Source organism: Pinus tabuliformis, chromosome J (assembly GCF_031772625.1).
Source record: "Pinus tabuliformis cultivar Carrire ecotype Pingquan chromosome J, CPIR1, whole genome shotgun sequence".
Taxonomy (NCBI): domain Eukaryota; kingdom Viridiplantae; phylum Streptophyta; class Pinopsida; order Pinales; family Pinaceae; genus Pinus; species Pinus tabuliformis.
In genome coordinates this window covers 75914808-75934784 of record NC_142295.1, presented here as the reverse complement: position 1 = coordinate 75934784, position 19977 = coordinate 75914808, and the positions used below count along the sequence as shown (strand labels likewise).

Genomic DNA, 19977 nt, shown 5'->3' with positions numbered 1-19977 from the left:
CCATGAGGGAACATCTATGAAGCATCTAAGGAGCACCTTGGGAGTGTCCGATAAGCCCCAACACAACTTAAGTCAAAGAAAAAATAAAAAAATATTTAGAACCCTGTGGAATTGCCCGTCTCCCTTCGGATCCACTTGGGATCTACAGATCCGTGCCCGATCCGCCGCGGATTGGGCCGACACATTTCCAAATTTCCAGGAACCGTCTTCGTTGGCCCAATCCGCAGTTCCGAAATTCCAAATTGTGGATCCAACAACGGATCCCCCATGGGACGCGATTCTTGGTTTGGATCCTTTGGGGGGGCGTTACGTGCAACACTGGTATTGACGCAAGGAGGTCACGCCACAACGTTCGAGAGTAGGAATTTGCTACCCCATGAGCGATTGTACTCTATTTACGACAAGGAGATGCTGGCAATGACGCATGCACTAGCCAAGTTCAAGCAATACCTAGTGGGCAACCGATTCAAGATGAAGATTGACCACAACAATCTTCAGTTCTTCCTAGAGCAACATACCTTGCAAGAGAGGCAGCAGAAATGGGTGAGCAAGATTCAAGCATACGACTTTGAAATCGAGTATGTCAAGGGAAAACAGAACGTAGTAGCCGACACACTTTCCAAGAGGCCCGCGACACTCTCTCTGATGGACATCACACAAGACTGGAGGGCACAACTACTAGTGGAGTACTCCAAGAATCAACATGCATGCGAGGTCTTGGATGGTACTCATGGGGATGACAGATACAAGGTGATGGATGAGATTATATACTACAAGGATAGGATCTATTTAGTGCCAGGGTCGTAACTGAGGGAAAATATCCTATGAGCTGCAAATGATTCACCCTAGGTGGGGCACCAGGGGTTACTTAAGACATACATGATTGTTAGAGAGTGTTTCACTTGTCGGGGGCTTAAGGAGGACATCTTGAGGCATGTGCGAGACTGCGATGCTTGCCAGAGGAACAAGGGAGAGAACACTCATCCAGCAGGGCTTTTGCAGCCTCTCCCCATTCTTGAGCAGAAATGAGAGAGTATATCGATGGAATTTATCACAGGACTGTCGACGGTTCAGGGATGAGATTGCATTTATGTGGTAGTGGACAGGATGACGAAGTTTGCTCATTTCTTTGCCATTTCAGCCAAGTACTCAGCTTCCCAGGTGGCCGAGTTATTTTTTAGGGAGGTGTTTACGCTGCATGGGTTGCCTAAGACTATTGTCAGTGACAGGGATAGCAGGTTCATAAGTGGTTTCTGGCAGGAGCTATTTCGCCTAGTGGGCACTGAGCTTGCACCCAGCACGAGTTAACAAACTCAAACAGATATACTAAACAAGTGGTTAGAGGGCTACCTGTGCAACTGTGACCAGGCAGCAGAGAGCATGGGTGAAGTGGTTGTAACTTGTACCTCGGGGAGTATTGCTACAACACGTACCATATGTTTATAGGTATGATGCCCTTTCGTGCTCTTTACAGTTATGACGCACTAACATTTTTTGATGTGATCTTTGGAGACAGCAAGGCCCCTGGAGCAAAGGATTGGATACAAGAAAGCCAAGATATCTTTAGAGCTCTTAAGGATAATTTGCAGACTGCCCAAAACCAGCAAAAAGTGTATGCAGACAGGGGTCGAATGGAGAGGCAGTTTGAGATGGGTGACTTGGTATTCTTGAGGTTGCAGCCATATAAGCAGTCCATGCTCAGGCAAAAGGGAGCAGAAAATCTCAAGCCTCATTTCTACGAGCCATACAAGGCAACCAGGAGGGTAGGTGACATAGTGTATTAGTTGGAGCTTCTAACTAGAAGCAAAGTGCACAACGTCTTCCATGTTTCTTGCCTGAAGAAGGCTCTAGGATAGCAAGTGACAACCACAATAGAGTTACCGCCTTTAGATGATGAGGGGCATTTGGTTTTGACACCAGAGACCATCTTGCAAGAGAGGGAAAGGAGGCTCAAGAGTAGAACTATCAAAGAGTACCTGGTGAGATGGAAGGATTTACTAGAGGAGGATGCCACGTGGGAAGGAGAACAAATTTTGTAGCATCCAACACTTCAGTTGCTTGAGGACAAGCAACATTTGGGAGGGGAGGACTGTCATATCCCCAATAATTAAATTTGTCTAAGGAGCATTCCCCATTTTTGCAGTTTTGTTTCGTACTAAATATTTTGGTGTTTGGACTTAGGAGTTTGGGTTAGAAGACTTGGGACTAAATTTTGCAAAAAGGAAAAGAAGGCAACTTAGGAAAAATGGGTAAAAATTAAAGTGGTGAGTTGTGGGGGCCACACAAAAAGGGAAATCGAACCCTTAGGAGGAATTCGACCCACAAGGAGGGAAAACACTCAAGGGGGCTCGATTTGGTGTGGGCCACAAGGGGAAAGAGGAGAAGAGTAGCTACAACAAAAAAAAGCAAACTCATTTTTTGGGTTCCTTGTTTATGCACCTAACTTGAGAGTTTGCTTGTGCTGATAGCCAAGTCAATTGGTGCTTTGAGCACAGGGATTTTTGAGGGGAAATTCCAACCTCTCTTTCGGTGGACTTCGAGTGCCACTCTAGGAGAGATTTTCATAACTTAGTGGGAAGAGATTTGTTGGAGTTTGTGGGTCAAATCAGCTCTTGCTTCAACTAGTTCGAACTTCCAGGAGGGCGTAGGGGCAGGAGTCGTTCCATTAAGTTGAAGGAGTTGCAAGGGGAATTCTGGCCAGCAAATTTAGGAGAAATTTCACTAAGGGTGGACCAACATTTGGGGTGAATTTCAAGGCTGGAAATCACTGCTCCTGTGAGAGATTTATTCACCATTTTAGGGCCTACGCAAAGGTGTTGCTGGGAAAAATTCATGGGGTGGGATTCATCTCATTTGTGTCAAGTTTGGGAAGGAAATTCACACACATCTTCCGAAGGAGTTTTGTGTTGGACAATCAAATAGGCAGAAAGATTTTCTTATGATGATAATTACTTGTGATATTGTTGTGTTCTTATTAACTTTCTTATGTTCTTCTTTTATCTTTGTTTGATCAAGCAATTATCAAATACAAAACATGAAGATCACAGACACAAGATGTAGGCGGACAACCAAGACAAAACCCCTATCTAGGGGAAAAACCAGTCAAGAACTCTTCCTTCAGTAGATTCATATGACAGTGAGACAACCAAGACCCTAGACCAAAAGACCTTCCTTCTCCACCAAGTTAGCCCTTCCTTCCTGTAAGTGTCAGCCCTTCAAAGTGCAGCTTCAATCCAGAACTTTGACTTTGATGCAATTTCACAACTTCAACTTTGATGCAGCAGTTTCACATCTTCGACCTTGATGCAGCAACTTCACAGCTTCAACCTTGATGCAACAGCTTCACATCTTCGACCTTGATGTAATAGCTTCAGCACAACAACATCTAGAAACTTCGATCCAATTTACTGCAACTACAGCAGAATTTTCGACACCCAGCTTCAGAACTTCGATCCTGCAATAGAGAGAGAATTTCGGTCACAACTTCAACTCAATAAATTCACGTGTGAGAGAAAGGTAACGCAAAAACTCAATTTCCTTCTTTTCCAGCAACTTCGCACCTTTTACTGCAACCAGTTTACTGCACTTTTTACTGCAAATCGAACTTGATGAGAGAGTGTTCCAAATGAAGTCGAGTTGCTCCAATATATAGGCTTCTGGTGAGGTGGAATTACCTTGTTTGAGGCTAACTTGATCTTCTTGAGGCTGACTTGGTGGAGGAGGCCTAAATGAATTATTTGACTCAATAATAATTCTTTTTACATGATACAAAAGCCCAAGAAGGGTCTCATAAAATGGACAATGACTCTAATGATTCAATATAAAACCTAGAAGTCCTCAATGGGGACTTTGACCTATAAAATGATGACCCAAGCATGAAACCCATGCTTTAATAAGTCATAATAATAATAATAAATTCTTTTTCTTTCTTTTGATAAATACATTTCATTATGACTCAAGTACAATTATGAAGACCGAACCTAGTTACATTCTTCAACACTCCCTCTTAACTAGGGAGGTATTCATAATTACATATATCTATAGAGGTACATGGAAGATCTCAAAATGAACTACGAAGAGTTTAGGCACTCACGGTGCCATGGACTAGATTCTTGACCAGGGAAATCTATCCGGGTAGGACTAAGATGGACTAAAGCTTTCTGTCGCTCTAGGTACCATCAGGCTTACTTGCTAACCATCAAGCTAGGGAACTAAGTGCGTAATGCAAGGTCAAAGGTCTATGACCAACGCCCCCCTACCTACTTTGGGAACTAGACATCAACACACAGGTCGGCCAGATGTCCTCCCTGTTGAAGAAAGTGTAACTAGGTTCGGTCTTCATAATGACATGATCTTTGTATTTGATGTAATAAAAGGAAATAATTTATTTTTGTAATCTTGCTACATGGGTTTCATGAGCAAGAAGTGTCTCTAGCTAAAAGACTTCTTGATGTCTTTACGATTTAATGTCAAAGAGTCATGGCATGTGTATAGAAACTCTTTATGAGTTCATGTAAATATGTACAAGTCTTCAAAGTTGTGTAACAACCCTCCAAGATCAAGATCAATGCCTCAAAAACAAACCTACCAAAGTCTGCAAGCAAAAACAAGGAAGAATACTTCATGTCGGCTCCAAATATGAATTAAATACATAAATGAAAGTTATGTCGGCTTGATAAAAGGACATGTCGGTTCATGAATGTATGTCGACTCAATATAGGAGGCTAACCACTATAAATACCCATGAAGGGTCAGCAAAAATCACATAAGAAAATTTTCGGATTGCTCTGAAATTTCGTGTGGAGAAGCAGAGCCGCACTTAGGGTTTGACTGCACCTCATTTGGGGTTTAGGTGCAGTCATAACCTCGGCTAAATGAAGCAAAATAATCTCGTGTAAGGACTAGCCTAGATTTTGGACAATCTTGGCATACCTGTGACTAGAATCAGAAGCCCTCGGATGGGTAATACTGTGAATAGAGACACAACATGTATACTTCTGTGATTACAACCTCGACATCTCTATTTTGGTATACAGATTTGTGTAAATATGTCACAACAATAGAACCAATGATCATGACATACCTATGAATCAACTCTCGGATGGATATGGGTCTAAGATCCACGTTAAAAGAAGACAAGCATCCTTGCAACTTTAGATATGTATGGGATATCGTTACCTTGTAACCTCGGTGATAGCTTGATGATGTTGATCTCGGTGGAGGGATAACATCACAGTCACTGTTTCATTGGAGATTAGAATGAAAGGCCTCGATGCATGGAGAACACATTCACTATCTCAGTAAAGATCATAGTGCATGAGAGAACCACAGTCTCAATGATCTCTAAAGCAACTTGAACTATGATCTCAGTGCAACAAAGTGCATCTATAGAGAAACAATCATACTTTCAGTGGATCTAACTATAGCTCTCAGTCATGCATATGAAGATCTCATTGTCATGATGAGGATCTCGGTGAAGGTGCAACATTGGATGTTGCAACAGTAATAAAGATCAGGATGGTGCAGCAGTGATGACCTTGGTGGTGCAGCAAAGATAATGATCTCAGCAGTGACACGAAGAGGATTGATGGCTTGGTCTTGGAGAGGCAAGATATGTCAAGGGTCATGGTCTTGGTATTCGTCAAGGAAATTTCTATAAGAAGAATTTATGCATGGGTTTTCCTCTCCAAGAGGGAGAGGTTTTGGCCCTAGCAGAAAGCCAAAGATTTGTGTTCTTGTCTCTTTTGTTTTTGATAGCAGTTTGATGAAGTTAACATACACACATACTAATAATGAATGAAACATTGATCTAATATAAGTTGTATAAATGCTTCACAAATTGTTATCATAAAAAAGAAGAATCACCTTAATATGACAGCCCTAGATTCGTCAACATGGTATCAGAGGGATTGGTTCGGCAGTCAAGGAAGGGCAGAAAAAGGGACATGCAAGCATAGCAAACTAAAAAAGCTATACCTTGATCAAACCCTAGATCAAAGGGTTAATCTACAACAGCAGTATGGAAAACACAAGGATGGCCGATCAAGGAGACAATACAAGAAGCAGTCCACATCTACAGTCATCTACAGCAAGTGTTTTGGAGGTCTGAAGTCGAAGTCTAGTCTATAGCAATAGCCTTGGCATGATCTCAACGTTGCAGTGATTGATCTTTTCAAAGAACAACCCGGATTCCCATACAAAGAAGCAGAGGATCAAGAAGACTTGACCAGGAAACCTCCCGGAATGATGTGAAGACTTTGATGGAAGTCTAAATAGATGAGGACCCTTGACAATAGATATCATTAGGAGATGTGTCAACATGAATGCAGGATGATTGATACCTACAAGAAGATGTCTTTGGAAAAAGCCATCACCAAAAGGTAATATGTAATTTGTTTTTGGTGTTTGACCTCTTGGAAAAGTTTGGGTATGTGTGCAAGATCAAGGAAAGGAAAGTTGTGAAGGATGTCACAACTATGTATCTTGTGATCCAGAGCAATTACTTTTGAAGGAAAGTGAAGACAGATGAGCTTATAAAGGAAGCCCCAGATGTAAAGCCAAGGAGGATACTTTCTGAGAAAGAAGGAATGACATGATGGAGGAAAGTGATGGATGGTTGAACCCTACATGTGAAGAAATCGATGACATCAAAGTCTTGAATCGTCAGTCAACTAGAAGACCCTATAAAGCACTGATGATAGAATCCCTGGGTAAGAGGGAGCTCTAGGAAGTTCCTATGAGCAAAGAAACTCGAGCCAGTTTCTGAGGAAAGAGAAACTTGGAACTCATCCCTGGTTAAGAGGGAGAGTTAGACACGAAATTCTTGTCTTCAGTTCAGAAGAAAGAATGGCAGATTGTGCAATCATTTGGCATCCGACACTCCTTGAGGATGTGGTAGGGCATCCAAGACAAGAGTGGGCAAGAGGACTGATATTCTTGAAAGCTGGGAACCCAAGATAAGAATAGTCCTAGTAGGGCATACTCGAAGAACACCCGGGTGGGTATGACCCTAAGAGAGACAATGATGATGCGTGTCTATCAATCATTGGTCTCGCCAACATTGTGTGCTCTGATCTAAGCAAGAGACAGAGTTGTCAGTCAAGGCCTTGCTAAGTGGAAACAATGTTGGTTGAAATGATACTATAACAGATGGATTACAAATCCGATTCTTCTTATGACAAATTCTTCAGATTGAGAATGACCAAGTACCATTATGAAGACCTCCCTCGTTAAGAGGGAGTGTTGAAGAAAGTGTAACTAGGTTCGGTCTTCATAATGACATGATCTTTGTATTTGATGTAATAAAAGGAAATAATTTATTTTTGTAACCTTGCTACATGGGTTTCATGAGCAAGAAGTGTCTCTAAGTAAAAGACTTCTTCTTGATGTCTTAAGGATTTATTATAAATGTCAAAGAATCATGTCATGTGTATAGAAACTCTTTATGAGTTCATGTAAATATGTACAAGTCTTCAAAGTTGTGTAACAACCCTCCAAGATCAAGATCAATGCCTCAAAAACAAACCTACCAAAGTCTGTAAGCAAAAACAAGGAAGAATACTTCATGTTGGCTCCAAATATGAATTAAATACATAAATGAAAGTTACGTCAGCTTGATAAAAGGACGCGCGGTTCATGAATGTATGTCGGCTCAATATAGGAGGCTAACCACTATAAATACCCATGAAGGGTCAACGAAAATCACATAAGAAAATTTTCGGATTGCTCTGAAATTTCGTGTGGAGAAGCAGAGCCGTAGTTAAAGTTTGATTGCACCTCATTTGGGGTTTAGGTGCAGTCATAACCTCGGCTAAATGAAGCAGAATAATCTCGTGTAAGGACTAGCCTAGGTTTTGGACAATCTCGGCATACCTGTGACTGGAAGGAGAAGCCCTCAGATGGGTAATATTGTGGATAGAGACACAACATGTATACTTCTGTGATTACAACCTCGACATCTCTGTTTTGGTATACGGATCTGTGTAAATATGTCACAACAGCAGAACCAATGATCACAACATACCTATGAATCAACTCTCGGATGGATATGGGTCTAAGATCCACGTTACAAGAAGACAAGCATCCTTGCAACTTCGGATATGTATGGGATCTCGGTTACCTTGTAACCTTGGTGATAGCTTGATGATGTTGATCTCGGTGGAGGGATAACATCACAGTCATTGTTTCATTGGAGATTAGAATGAAAGGCCTCGGTGCATGGAGAACACATTCATTGTCTCAGTAAAAATCATACTGCATGAGAGAACCACAGTCTCAATGATCTCTGAAGCAACTTGAACTATGATCTCAGTGCAACGAAGTGCATCTATAGAGAAACAATCATGCTTTCAGTGGATCTAACTATAGCTCTCAGTCATGCATATGAAGATCTCATTGTCATGATGAGGATCTCGGTGAAGGTGCAACAATGGATGTTGCAATAGTAATAAAGATCAGGATGGTGCAGCAGTGATGACCTTGATGGTGCAGCAAAGATAATGATCTTAGCAGTGACACGAAGAGGATTGATGACTTGGTCTTGGAGAGGCAAGATATATCAAGCATCATGGTCTTGGTATTCATCAAGGAAATTTCTATAAGAAGAATTTATGCATGGGTTTTCCTCTCCAAGAGGGAGAGGTTTTGGCCATGTCAAAAAGCCAAACATTTGTGTTCTTGTCTCTTTTGTTTTTGATAGCAGTCTGATGAAGTTAACATACACACGTACTAATAATGAATGAAACATTGAGCTAATATAAATTGTATAAATGCTTCACAAATTGTTATCATAAAAAAGAAGAATCACCTTAATATGACAACCCTAGATTCTTCAACACTCCCAGTCAATGTGTATTACACACAAAGCCTCAACACTCCCGATTATTCAAATCGGTAACAAATCTCTCCCGATCAAACAGATCAGTAACATCAAGCATGTAAAACATGCTTCCAAAACTCCAAGAGATTTACCTGTACAAACACAACCCCAATCAGTAACAACCTTTCAAATACACATAAGTAAACACAAACCTTCAGGGTCTTCAAACATCTTGATGCTGCTTCACAATTTATCACAGTAGGACTTAGAGGCTTCCCAAACAAATCTTGATAGAAGTTTCCTCAATCATACAACTTCCTTTCCTACTTCACATGTAGCAACATATTCTACAACCAGATCCTGCTTTCCTTCTTTCAGTAGCACCTCAATATTCATTCTCCAATTTCTTCTTCAAGGTATCCATCATGACTATAATATGCCCTCCCTCTCAACTTGAGAGATATACCCTTTCTTTTATCCATACTCCCTCTTAACTTGGGGAGATCAACTAGTTTCTATAACATCGAAGAATCTTTTATGGCTTCCATCCTTCTTATCAGAGTCATCTTGATCATCATCATTCATATAACTTACTTCATCATGCTTGCCAATCAAGTCAACTTTTCTTATGAATATCTCAACATCTTGAAGACTATGTACCTGCACAACTTAGACAGCAAGTACAAACAAATACATATATAGAAGCATGAGTTAATTATATCATAATCATACAATAATGGAGACTTTAGCCATCAAATACCTGAACTTAGTTAGGTTCATAATCAGCAAGAGACACATACTTCTATACTTCAACTTCTTGCTCAGGTTTTGTTACAAACCCTAGACCACATCAGTAACTTAATCAAGATATCGATCTCATTATATCTAGGGCCTCAATATTTCTTTTAGAGATATGACATACTCTACTATAATATATTGCAAACCCTAGAAGCAATTCAAACAAGTATACGTCTACAATGCATCCAACAACTTTAGAATTCATATGTTAGACTTCTACTAAGATTTAATGCAAACCCTAGATTCCATCTTTGAGACACTAAGCCTTAGATGTCATCAATCATAGCACAATCTAAGGTTTCAACAATATGATCAACTTCTACTAGGGTTTGTTGTAAACCCTAGATTTATCATCATAATGGAAACAATATCACCATATCCTAGAATATCAAACTTCTACTAGGGCTTAGTTACAAACCCTAGAACTATGAGCATCAACGAGTAGGTTAGCACATATACATATCTAGGATTTCATAATCATGCATAAGCATATCACAACAATATCTATTAGGTAAACCCAAGACACAAATATCAATAAAAGTTAGACATAACAAATTTGATCAGGGTAGGGTTTCGATCAAACGGGAAAACATACACCAAGGGTTTCATTCCTAGGAGCTTACTCTAGACATTGTAAGGGTTTTGCTCATAAACCCTGATTTACTAAAGCCTCAAGGTCTAGGAATTCAATACATAGACATTACCATCCAACCCTAAAGGACTAGGGTTTCCATAACAATACTAAAACTTCAAACATGACATTACCATCAAAACCCCAAACATCAAAAGAATAGTATTTTCTAGATTTCATCAATAACCCTAAGTAGACTAGGGTTTTTCACATTAGCATTGACATACCCTTAGGTTAGGGTTTTACAGAGAACCTTTTAGGGTTCCATAAACATAATGATTTTAATGAGGATAAATTCAATCTAATGATTAATCACCCAAATAAGAATCTTTATGATTCAAAGGTCCTAGACATAACGATGTTAGTAATGTAAAACAAATTATTAAAAGGAATGAATATACCTTTATCATGAAGCTTATGGTCTAAGACATACCTTTGAGTTGTTTTCTTGACAAACCTTGTAGGACATCAATTCTTGAAGAACTTCTCTTGCAATAGGACTTTTGCTTTGTGAGGTCTCCTCCACAACCCTTGAGCAGATCAGCAGGCTTTCCTAAACAAGGAAAAATATAAAAGAAATGTTATTAGCATCTAATACAAACACATCTAGATAAGAGAGGGAAACCAAATATAAAAAGATAATACAAGGAGTAAGATACTTATCTTTGGAAAAATGGTGAGGGCTCCCTCTTAATCCAATCTTGAGGGATACCTATAACTTTATCAAAACAATTCAAAAATGTTTTTCCAAAGCATGTTAAACCTATAAATACTAGAAATCAAAGCATAAAGGAAAACAATTCAAAACTTAGAGTAGAAGGATATGTAAGGGATAAAGTCCCTAGAAAATAGGTTTTTGACTTCAGATCCTTCCATCTTTTTCTTCTTTGGTGAACCTTCATTGGCAATGTTTGCTTGATCCCTATCTCTTCTTGGATTCTTAGGACAATTACTTCTATAGTGACCCATCTTGTGACAATTGTAGCATTCATTCTTGGATAGGTCTATCTTCTTCCTTGGCCCTTTGGACTTCTTGAAGGTTCCTTTATTCTTGTGATGAGCAGAATAGTCATTCGAGATTTTCTCTTCTTCACTTTCCTTGTTGCTTACTAAAGATATTCTGACTTCTTCTTGACTGCATGCATTCTCGAATGTAGGAGTATCCTTCCAAATCTCTTGAGCAGAATCTATGTTGGATATATATGGGATGAGGTTATCCTTTATTCCATCCACTATTAGGCTCATGGCCAAAATCTTTGTTTCTCTAAACTTTGCTTTCACTGCTTCACTTGATTCATCTGTAGGCTTCTTTACTTTTCCTTTGACTAGATCCAAGACTTTATTCTTCTCAAGGATGAGATCTATCCTCTTTTTCCATGCCTTGTAATTGGATGTTACTTCTAGTTTGTTTTCTCCCTTTATTGAGTTAGACATGGTTCTTAAAGATAGTAAGCTTCTCTCCTTATATGATCCTCTTTAATGACCCTTATTCAACTTTTTGATATTTCCTTATTCTCCTTTCAGTAGATCTTCAGGCTGCCTTTTTCCTTCTTCTTCACCTTAGCTCTGATACCATGTTGGAAAATCAGAAAGGCAGAAAGATTTTCTTATGATGATAATTACTTGTGATATTATTGTGTTCTTATTAACTTTCTTATGTTCTTCTTTTATCTTTGTTTCATCAAGCAATTATCAAATACAAAACATGAAGATCAGGGACACTAGATGTAGGCGGACAACCAGGGCAAAACCCCTATCTAGGGGAAAACCCAGTCAAGAACTCTTCCTTCAGTAGATTCATATGACAGTGAGACAACCAAGACCCTAGACCAACAGACCTTCCTCCTCCACCAAGTCAACCCTTCCTTCCTGTAAGTGTCAGCCCTTCAAAGTGCAGCTTCAATCCAGAACTTCGACTTTGATGTAGCTTCACAGCTTCGACCTTGATGCAGTAGCTTCACATCTTCGACCTTGATGCAGCAGCTTCACAGCTTCGACCTTGATGTAGCAGCTTCACATCTTCTACCTTGATGCAGCAACTTCACAACTTCGACCATGATGCTTCACATCTTCAACCTTGATGCAGCAACTTCAGCCCAGCAACATCCAGAAACTTCGATCCAGTTTACTGCAATTGCAACAAAATTTTCGACCCCCAGCTTCAAAACTTCGATCCTGCAATAGAGAGAGAATTTTGGTCCCAGCTTCAGCTCAATAACTTCGCATGTGTGAGAGAAAGGTAACCCAAAAACTCGATTTCCTTCTTCCAGCTTCTTTCCTTCTTCTCCAGCAACTTCGCACCTTTTACTGCACTTTTTACTGCAAATCAAACTTGATGAGAGAGTGTTCCAAATGAAGTCGAGTTGCTCCAATATATAGGCTTCTAGTGAGGTGGAATTACCATGTTTGAGGCCGACTTGGTGGAGGAGGCCTAAATGACTTATTTGACTCAATAATAATTCTTTTTACATGATACAAAAGCCCAAGAAGGGTCTCATAAAATGGACAATGACTCGAATGATTCAGTATAAAACCTAGAAGTCTTCAATGGGGACTAACCAATAAAATGATGACCCAAGCATGAAACCCACGCTTTAATAAGTCATAATAATAATAATAATAATAAAATTATTTTTCTTTCTTTTGATAAATACATTTCATTATGACTCAAGTACAATTATGAAGACCGAACCTAGTTACATTCTTCAACATTTTGCAGGGCAATTCTACAGCTAATTGAGGAGGGATTGTGGTACATTCAGCAGTTGTAGATTGTGGGGGGCGCAAACTCTGCCAAAGAGGGCGTAGCACCAATTTTGGGTAATTCCGGGATGTCAGAATTAGCCCAAATCCTTTCTGGGTTTTGCTGGACTAGCCTCAAGGAGCGTGCTCCTAATTTTGCAGAATTTTTGGAGGGGTTTTCGGCCCTTAAATCTCAGTTCACCTACAGAAGCAGCATTTTTTTTGCATTGAACGCACAGCTTGGAGGAGCCATTTTGAGTGGAGATTTCCAGCTATTTTCACCTAGGTATTTGCTTGCTTTTTGTAGAAAGCCCGGGTGCACACTTTCCATCTCCAGTTGTAATCAGATTCCATGTTTCTTAATAAAATGGCTCAAGATTATTGTTGCCGTCCTATGGAGTTTTAATTTGTCTCTGCATGTGTTATTTTCAGAAATTTATGGTTATGCTTATGCTGTAGCTAGTGCATGTCTTTGGTATTTCACTGTAAATTTCTATTAGGAATATTACAGATCATTCAAATGTTGAACCGATTCTAATTCCCCGTGTCTTCTCTCTGTTCAATGTCGTACTATACATGATTTTACATCAACTTACTCATATCCCTTCACCCAGGGTTATAAGAAAGGTAAATGAGATTAACAAGAAAGGCAAGCACAAAGATCACTTGAACAGAGGACTAACTGTGATAATGAAAATTTGCTAAAAATACTATGAATAGGAGACTAGAACTGAATGCTTCTTATTTGACAACATGCTAAAATTAATAAATGTAATAATCTATGATTTACATTCCTTAAGATTGATATAAGCCACAGTACAGTCTTAAATGACAGCAGATAATTTTAAACATATTACAAGATATCAAATGATCACAGTCGATAAATAAACAAGGTGGTAAAAGATAGATAACTCTAAAAAAACAGGACCTTTATAAAGGGCCTTCAAGCTTCTGATAAATAATTAAATACAGCTGTTGCAGCAGCACACCCAACCTTCAGGGCAACAGACTTTGACGATAAATATGTTGTTTCCCAACAATAATGTTTCAGTCCAATAAAAGCTCCAACATTACTCATCCAAAAATGGCAGCAGAGAACTACTGTGAATATCCTTAATATAATTCTTGAATTACGTGATTCATGCCAAGAAGTACAAACGTTCCACACATACACTGTACATTTGAGTGCACGAATGAGTGATCATAACCATCATCTGGAGAATAGGACTCTCATTCTAATTTCTGACAACTCAAAATGATGCGTGTTTAGACAATTTCAATCTTCCTTGTCCTCACCTTCAGAATCTATAACATCAGAACATCAGCATATCAATTCCTATAAGTAACTCAGATTCCCAGTAAACCTTAAAACACGTTGTTTTAGGACAATAGACAGAAACAGAAATACTGACCGGATCTAAGATCTTCACTAATTTTCCCTTTTGCCTTGATTTGTCGGACAATCATGCGGTATATCAAAACCCACCAGTAAATATGAAGGACAAGCAAACATATGAGGAGTGAGTTGAAGATATAATAGTAAATAGGGCCTTCTATCTTGTGCTTGTCCATATCCAAAGTGAGAAGAACTTCATAACTGCAAATACATCAGAAACACAAGAAACAACATCAGAAGATAGAGAATCTAGGTTTGACAACAGAGGTAGAGAATCTAGGTTTGACAATGAAGGTAGAGAATCTAGGTTTAACAAGGATATTAAGTTGGCATTTCTAAAATATCAGAGACAGAATTAATTATTTAAGCAAAAGTGCCTGCCTAGGTTTATTAAGTACAATATCCAGTGACATATATGCAGAACATGCAGTAATTCTGACATCATTTTAAAACATCAAAGGCACAGAAATAATTATTTAACCAAAAGTGCCTGCCTAAGTTTTAGTATAAAATATCGTAAGTGCCTGCCTAAGTTTTAGTATAACATATCGTAAGTGCCTGCCTGAACTTGTTAATGTGATAATCATTTTTGGCACAAGGGCATCATACATTTTAAGGTTATAGGGGCAAATCAAGAGGTACACAATTGGAGTTACAGTAGAACATCCACGAAAGAATTTATATTATTAGTTTCACATTGCTATATACATTTGTCAGCTGTGATCTAGAGTTGTCCCGGGTTTTTAATGCCTGATATGTTATGGGTTTCATTTTTCTTATCTTCCATGAACAGGACAGTTCACCATCCAATGCTTCCCACTATAGTTCTCTGATTGTAGAATTGAATGATACTTGTATTATGTAAAGCCTTTAGGTAAACAAAGAAATGGAACAGGTAATGAATCTGGTGATAGATAATTGGTTTCCTTCTAGCGCATAATTGATAAATAGTCTTCTGGTCTCCACTGTTCTAATAGATAGCTTTTGAGTAAAACATTAATGAGATATATTTCTCTTTTGTGTGAAAATTCCTATACTCGAAGGAACCCCTACTGCAATATCTGGTTTACTATATCCTACTTGTTCTTTACATTAACAAGTTATTTAATAACATAAACATCGAAGTAAACACAATTGCAGCCTTCACAAATATATAGATCAACAACTGAAATAAACTGAGACAACACAAGGGACACCGTTATTTTTGGACAATCGTCCCCGGAAAAACCCAATTCGGGAAAACCGGTGCAGCATATATGAGGGTTTTATTATTAAGCAGATTTCTGAATACAACTAGGGTGCCAGAAATGGCTCACCCTTCAGAGAATATCCTCAGCAGTAGTACCTCTATCCGGAGACAGATATTCCGGCAAATCAGCAACCGGATGAACAATCCCACAGTGACTTTGACTGTTCCTTGTGCTGGATAGTGAAAGCTACTCCAAGCACTCCTCTAGAACTGCATCACCCTTCCTCGGCTCTGCGTCAGCTGATTAGCTCCCAGTCTGCCCCATAGACACTCCCAGTGCTACCTCTGAAGCCCTCTTCGACTTCTGCGTCAGCCTCTACGGTGTTGAAGTTTCTAAGTTTACTTAGTTTAGAAACCCTGCATGCTTTTTTTTTCTGATTTATTCCTACCTACTTGTTATTTTTCTTTAACAAGTTATTTACAAAGTAAATACTGAAAATAAACCCCAGTGCATGCTCAACATATTACAGATCAACAACTAAAAGAAACAAGAATAAACACACCACATGACACCATTATTTTTGGACCAATGTCCCCGGAAAAACCCAATGCAGGAAAACCGGTGCAGCTATCTAAGGGTTTTCTTATTAAGCAATATCAGAGTACAATCTGGGTGCTGAAACTGGCCTACCCAACGGAGAATTTCCTTAGCAGCTATACCTCACAGTTTGAGAGAAATCTCCTGGCTGAAACCCCGAAAAATCCTTCCACCAGCTCCTCAGCACAAAACTACTTCGCAACCCCAGTGTCTGCCCAATCTGGACTGCGTCAGCCCCTCTTTGTCTCACGTTGGCCCTGCGTCAGCTTCCTGGGCCTCTGCGTCAGACACGCTAGACTCTCTGGTGCTCTGCGCAGCACTTGGCTGCCTCTCTGTGAGCCCTTGCTAGCTCTGCATCACTCTCCTTGGCTGCTACGCTACTCTCCCGACACAATCTTTGCCTTCTCTGTTTCTCTGTACTCAATGCCCCTCAGTTGCTCTCTTGATCACTGATTCTATCTCTCTTAGCAAACCCCGCTCTAGAGAATAGAATGACTGATCACTCTGGTGTATTCTCCAAGTGACCCTCAAGCCTCCTCTTATACTTTCCTCGTTGATAAATCAACGGCCGAGATTAAGTCCCTAATCAATGGCTAAAATTAGATCTGGCTTGATCCATGTCTTTTGGAGCATTCTAACACAGATTCACATTAATACACATTAATGTTTTATTTTTCCTAAGTTTAGACTAGGGACTCCATTAAAAATATTAATTATTTTAATATCTCCTGATCTGTTTAGAATCTGCCCAAACCCTTTCTGGGTATTGGAGATCTCATGTGCCCCAACCTCTCCACCAAATTTCGTGGCTAGAGCACATCTGATGCTACCCCAAATCAACACTCCCTCTTAGTGAGGACTATGCTCTAACAATACTCCTCACTGAGTATTACTTTGATCATCCAGCATCGGTACCTGTGCTGATGCTAGGCCTTCCTACCCAACATCCTCTGCACTGCTATATCCTGTACTGCTGCCCATGGTTTTGCCACTGCCACTGCTACATCTATACGACAGCTCCCTCTGCATCCGTGCTATGCTGCTTGTCCTTTCTCCCAGCACTGCATCCGCACTGCACCTCCTCTCATCATGTTGCATTGTGCTGCCCATTGCTGCACTGCAACTCAGTCACTGAGAAGTAACTAATTGATCCTCCATCTGACCTCTCTGTTGGGCTAGAGACACCCACTGATGTTGAAGCTCCCTCTGCCGCTGACAAGTGATCCCTCTCTCTGACCTCTGCACTGCTGCAACAACTTCCTACATCTCACACCGTTGCACACCTCGTTGTGCCTACCTGCACTGGTGCAACACTCCTGTGCCTCTCGCACTGCTACAGCCTACTAGCTCTGCGTTGTCTCGGGACTCCTGCACTGTAGCTCTCTCTGCCACTCCATCTGCATCTGTCTCTACCCACTCAGCCAGTCCTGCTACTCCTCGTCGGGGCTCCCGTAGCAAGGTCTAATCCAAGAGGCTGGGTACCTCGAGGATCCTGACCCTCGTCGCCTGTAGTCTGCCTAACTACAGCGCGATGTCTCCCCACTTCCACTCAAGTGTTGTGTGTGCACTCATGGCACAGTCATCGTCTGTCAAAACTTCCTTCTCTGCCCGTGCTGACGCTACTTTAGTCTTAGAAGACTCTCCCTTACTCTTCTTCCTTGGGCACTGGGTCACATAATGACCCATCTCCCCACAGTGGAAGCACTTGATCTTGGAGAGATCTTTCTTCTTCCGCTTCTCCTACTTTTCCTCAAATGCTAGGGCCACATCCTCCTCATCCTGCTTGACCTTGATCCCTTTGCTACTACTACCTGTCTTCGACTGATGTCTGATCTCTTCCTGGCAAAGAGCTGCCCACATCTCGTCCCAAGGTGGGAGAGTCCCTCTGCCTAGGATACTCTGGACAAACACTTCCCAATCTTCTGAGACAGCACTCAGGGTTGTCCTCACCATAAGTTCCTGATCCGGTGTCGCTCCTATTGCAGTCAACTGCTCTCGGATCTCATTCAGTCCTCCGAGGAAGGTGTCAATCGATTGACCCTTCTTCATCTGATACGACCTCATCTAGTTCTCGAGCAGCATTCTTCTCTGCACAGAGGTATGCTGGTACACGTTCTTGAGAGCCTCCCACATCTCAACTGTCGTTTCTTTCTCGGCTATATGTGGTACCACATGATCCTTGACCCCGTTAAGGATAATGCACTTGGCCCTCGCCATCGCCTCTTCGTACTTGTCGATGCTTCGTCCAGTCTATCCTGGTCTCTTACCCCGTGTAATGCCATGATGCTCCTCTACTTCCCTCTTGGAAGTTCTCTGTTCGACTCCTTTGAGTCTCTACTTCCCATTTGGAAGTTCTCTTCTGGACTCCCTCTGAGTCCTGATTTCCATCCTGGAAATCCTTTTGTCGCTTGTCGAGATGCCCCCTACTCTGATCGTTTTGTGCAACTGCACTGCTGATCCAGGTTCCTCGGCTAGAAACCCTTGGTAACAACTCCTCTGGCCCTACTCTGTCAGGTACTGTTCTTACTACAGTACCTCACCAACTCCATTCTACAATATTTCTGCAACCTTCTAGACTCTAGCAACTGCCTTTGTGTGAAATGCGTCAGCCCCTCTTTGCCTCACGCTAGCTCTGCATCACCCCAAATGGGTCTGCGTCAGCCCTGGGATGCCTTGCGTCAGCCCTCTGGCCCTCTGCATCAGCAACACTGGCCTCTCTGAGGCTTTGCGCAGCTCCCGGCTTCTTCTGCGTGGCTCTGGCTGGCTTTGCGTCACACTTCTTGGCTTTTGCGCTACTAGAAACAACTTCTGTCACCTCAGGACAGTTGTTTTTTACTGCTATTGCTCTGCTTGGCTAATGTCTTTTAGTCCTGTGATCTGCAATCACACTCTGATACCATGTTGAAGTTTCTAAGTTTACTTATTTTAGAAACCCTTCATGCACTTTTTCTGATTTAACGAGTTATTTACAAAGTAAATACTGAAAATAAACACCAGTGCATGCTCAACATATTACAGAACAACAACTAAAAGAAACAAGAATAAACACACCACATGACACCATTATTTTTGGACCAATGTCCCCGAAAAACTCAATGCGGGAAAACTGGTGCAGCTATCTGAGGGTTTTCTTATTAAGCAATATCAGAATACAATCTGGGTGCCAAAACTGGCCTACCCAACAGAGAATTTCCTTAGTAGCTATACCTCACAGTTTCAGAGAAATCTCCTTGCTGAAACCCCGAAAAATCCTTTCGACAACTCCTCAACACAAAACTGCTCTGCAACCCCAGCATTTGCCCAATCTGGACTGTGTCAGCCCTAGGAGGCCTTGCGTCAGCTTCTTGGGCCTCTGTGTCAGACACACTGGCCTCTCTGGTGCTCTGCGCAGCACTTGGCTGCCTCTACGTGGCCCTGCGTGAGCCCTTGCTGGCTCTGCGTCACTCTCCTTGGCTGCTGCACTGCTCTCCCAGCATAATCTTTGCCTTCTCTGTTTCTCTGTACTTAATGCCCCTCAGCTGCTCTCCCGATCACTAATTCTATCTCTCTTAGCAAACCCGCTCTAGAGAATAGAATGACTGATCACTCTAATGTATTCTCCAAGTGACCCTCAAGCCTCCTCTTATACTTTCCTCGTTGATAAATCAATGGTCGAGATTAAGTCCCTAATCAACGACTTAGATTAGATCTGACTTGATCCATGTTTTTTGGACCATTCTAACATAGATTCACATTAATATTTTATTTTCCCTAAGTTTAGACTTAAGGACTCCATTAAAAATATTAATTATTTTAATATCTCATG

At 40.8% G+C, this 19977-nt stretch overlaps 2 protein-coding genes across 4 annotated transcripts in view; one reads left to right on the top strand and one right to left on the bottom strand.

Annotated features, from left to right (window-relative positions):
- Positions 1-1107: 1107 nt before the first annotated feature.
- On the top strand, positions 1108-1784 carry LOC149225586 (uncharacterized). The gene is made up of 2 exons (XM_089379965.1): positions 1108-1238; positions 1475-1784. The coding sequence occupies exons 1-2, from the start codon at positions 1108-1110 to the stop codon at positions 1782-1784; spliced, it is 441 nt and encodes a 146-aa protein (XP_089236091.1).
- A 12113-nt stretch (positions 1785-13897) lies between these two features.
- Positions 13898-19977, bottom strand: part of LOC149225585 (ceramide synthase 1 LOH3-like) — a 65379-nt gene continuing 59299 nt past the window's right edge. For all 3 annotated transcript variants that reach the window (XM_089377171.1, XM_089377170.1, XM_089377172.1), the window contains 2 exons: positions 14402-14586; positions 13898-14294 (listed from right to left, as the gene is read on the bottom strand). In XM_089377171.1, coding sequence (XP_089233297.1) covers positions 14266-14294; positions 14402-14586 — 214 coding nt within the window. In that variant the 3' untranslated portion in view covers positions 13898-14265. The remainder of the gene's footprint in view (positions 14295-14401; positions 14587-19977) is intronic.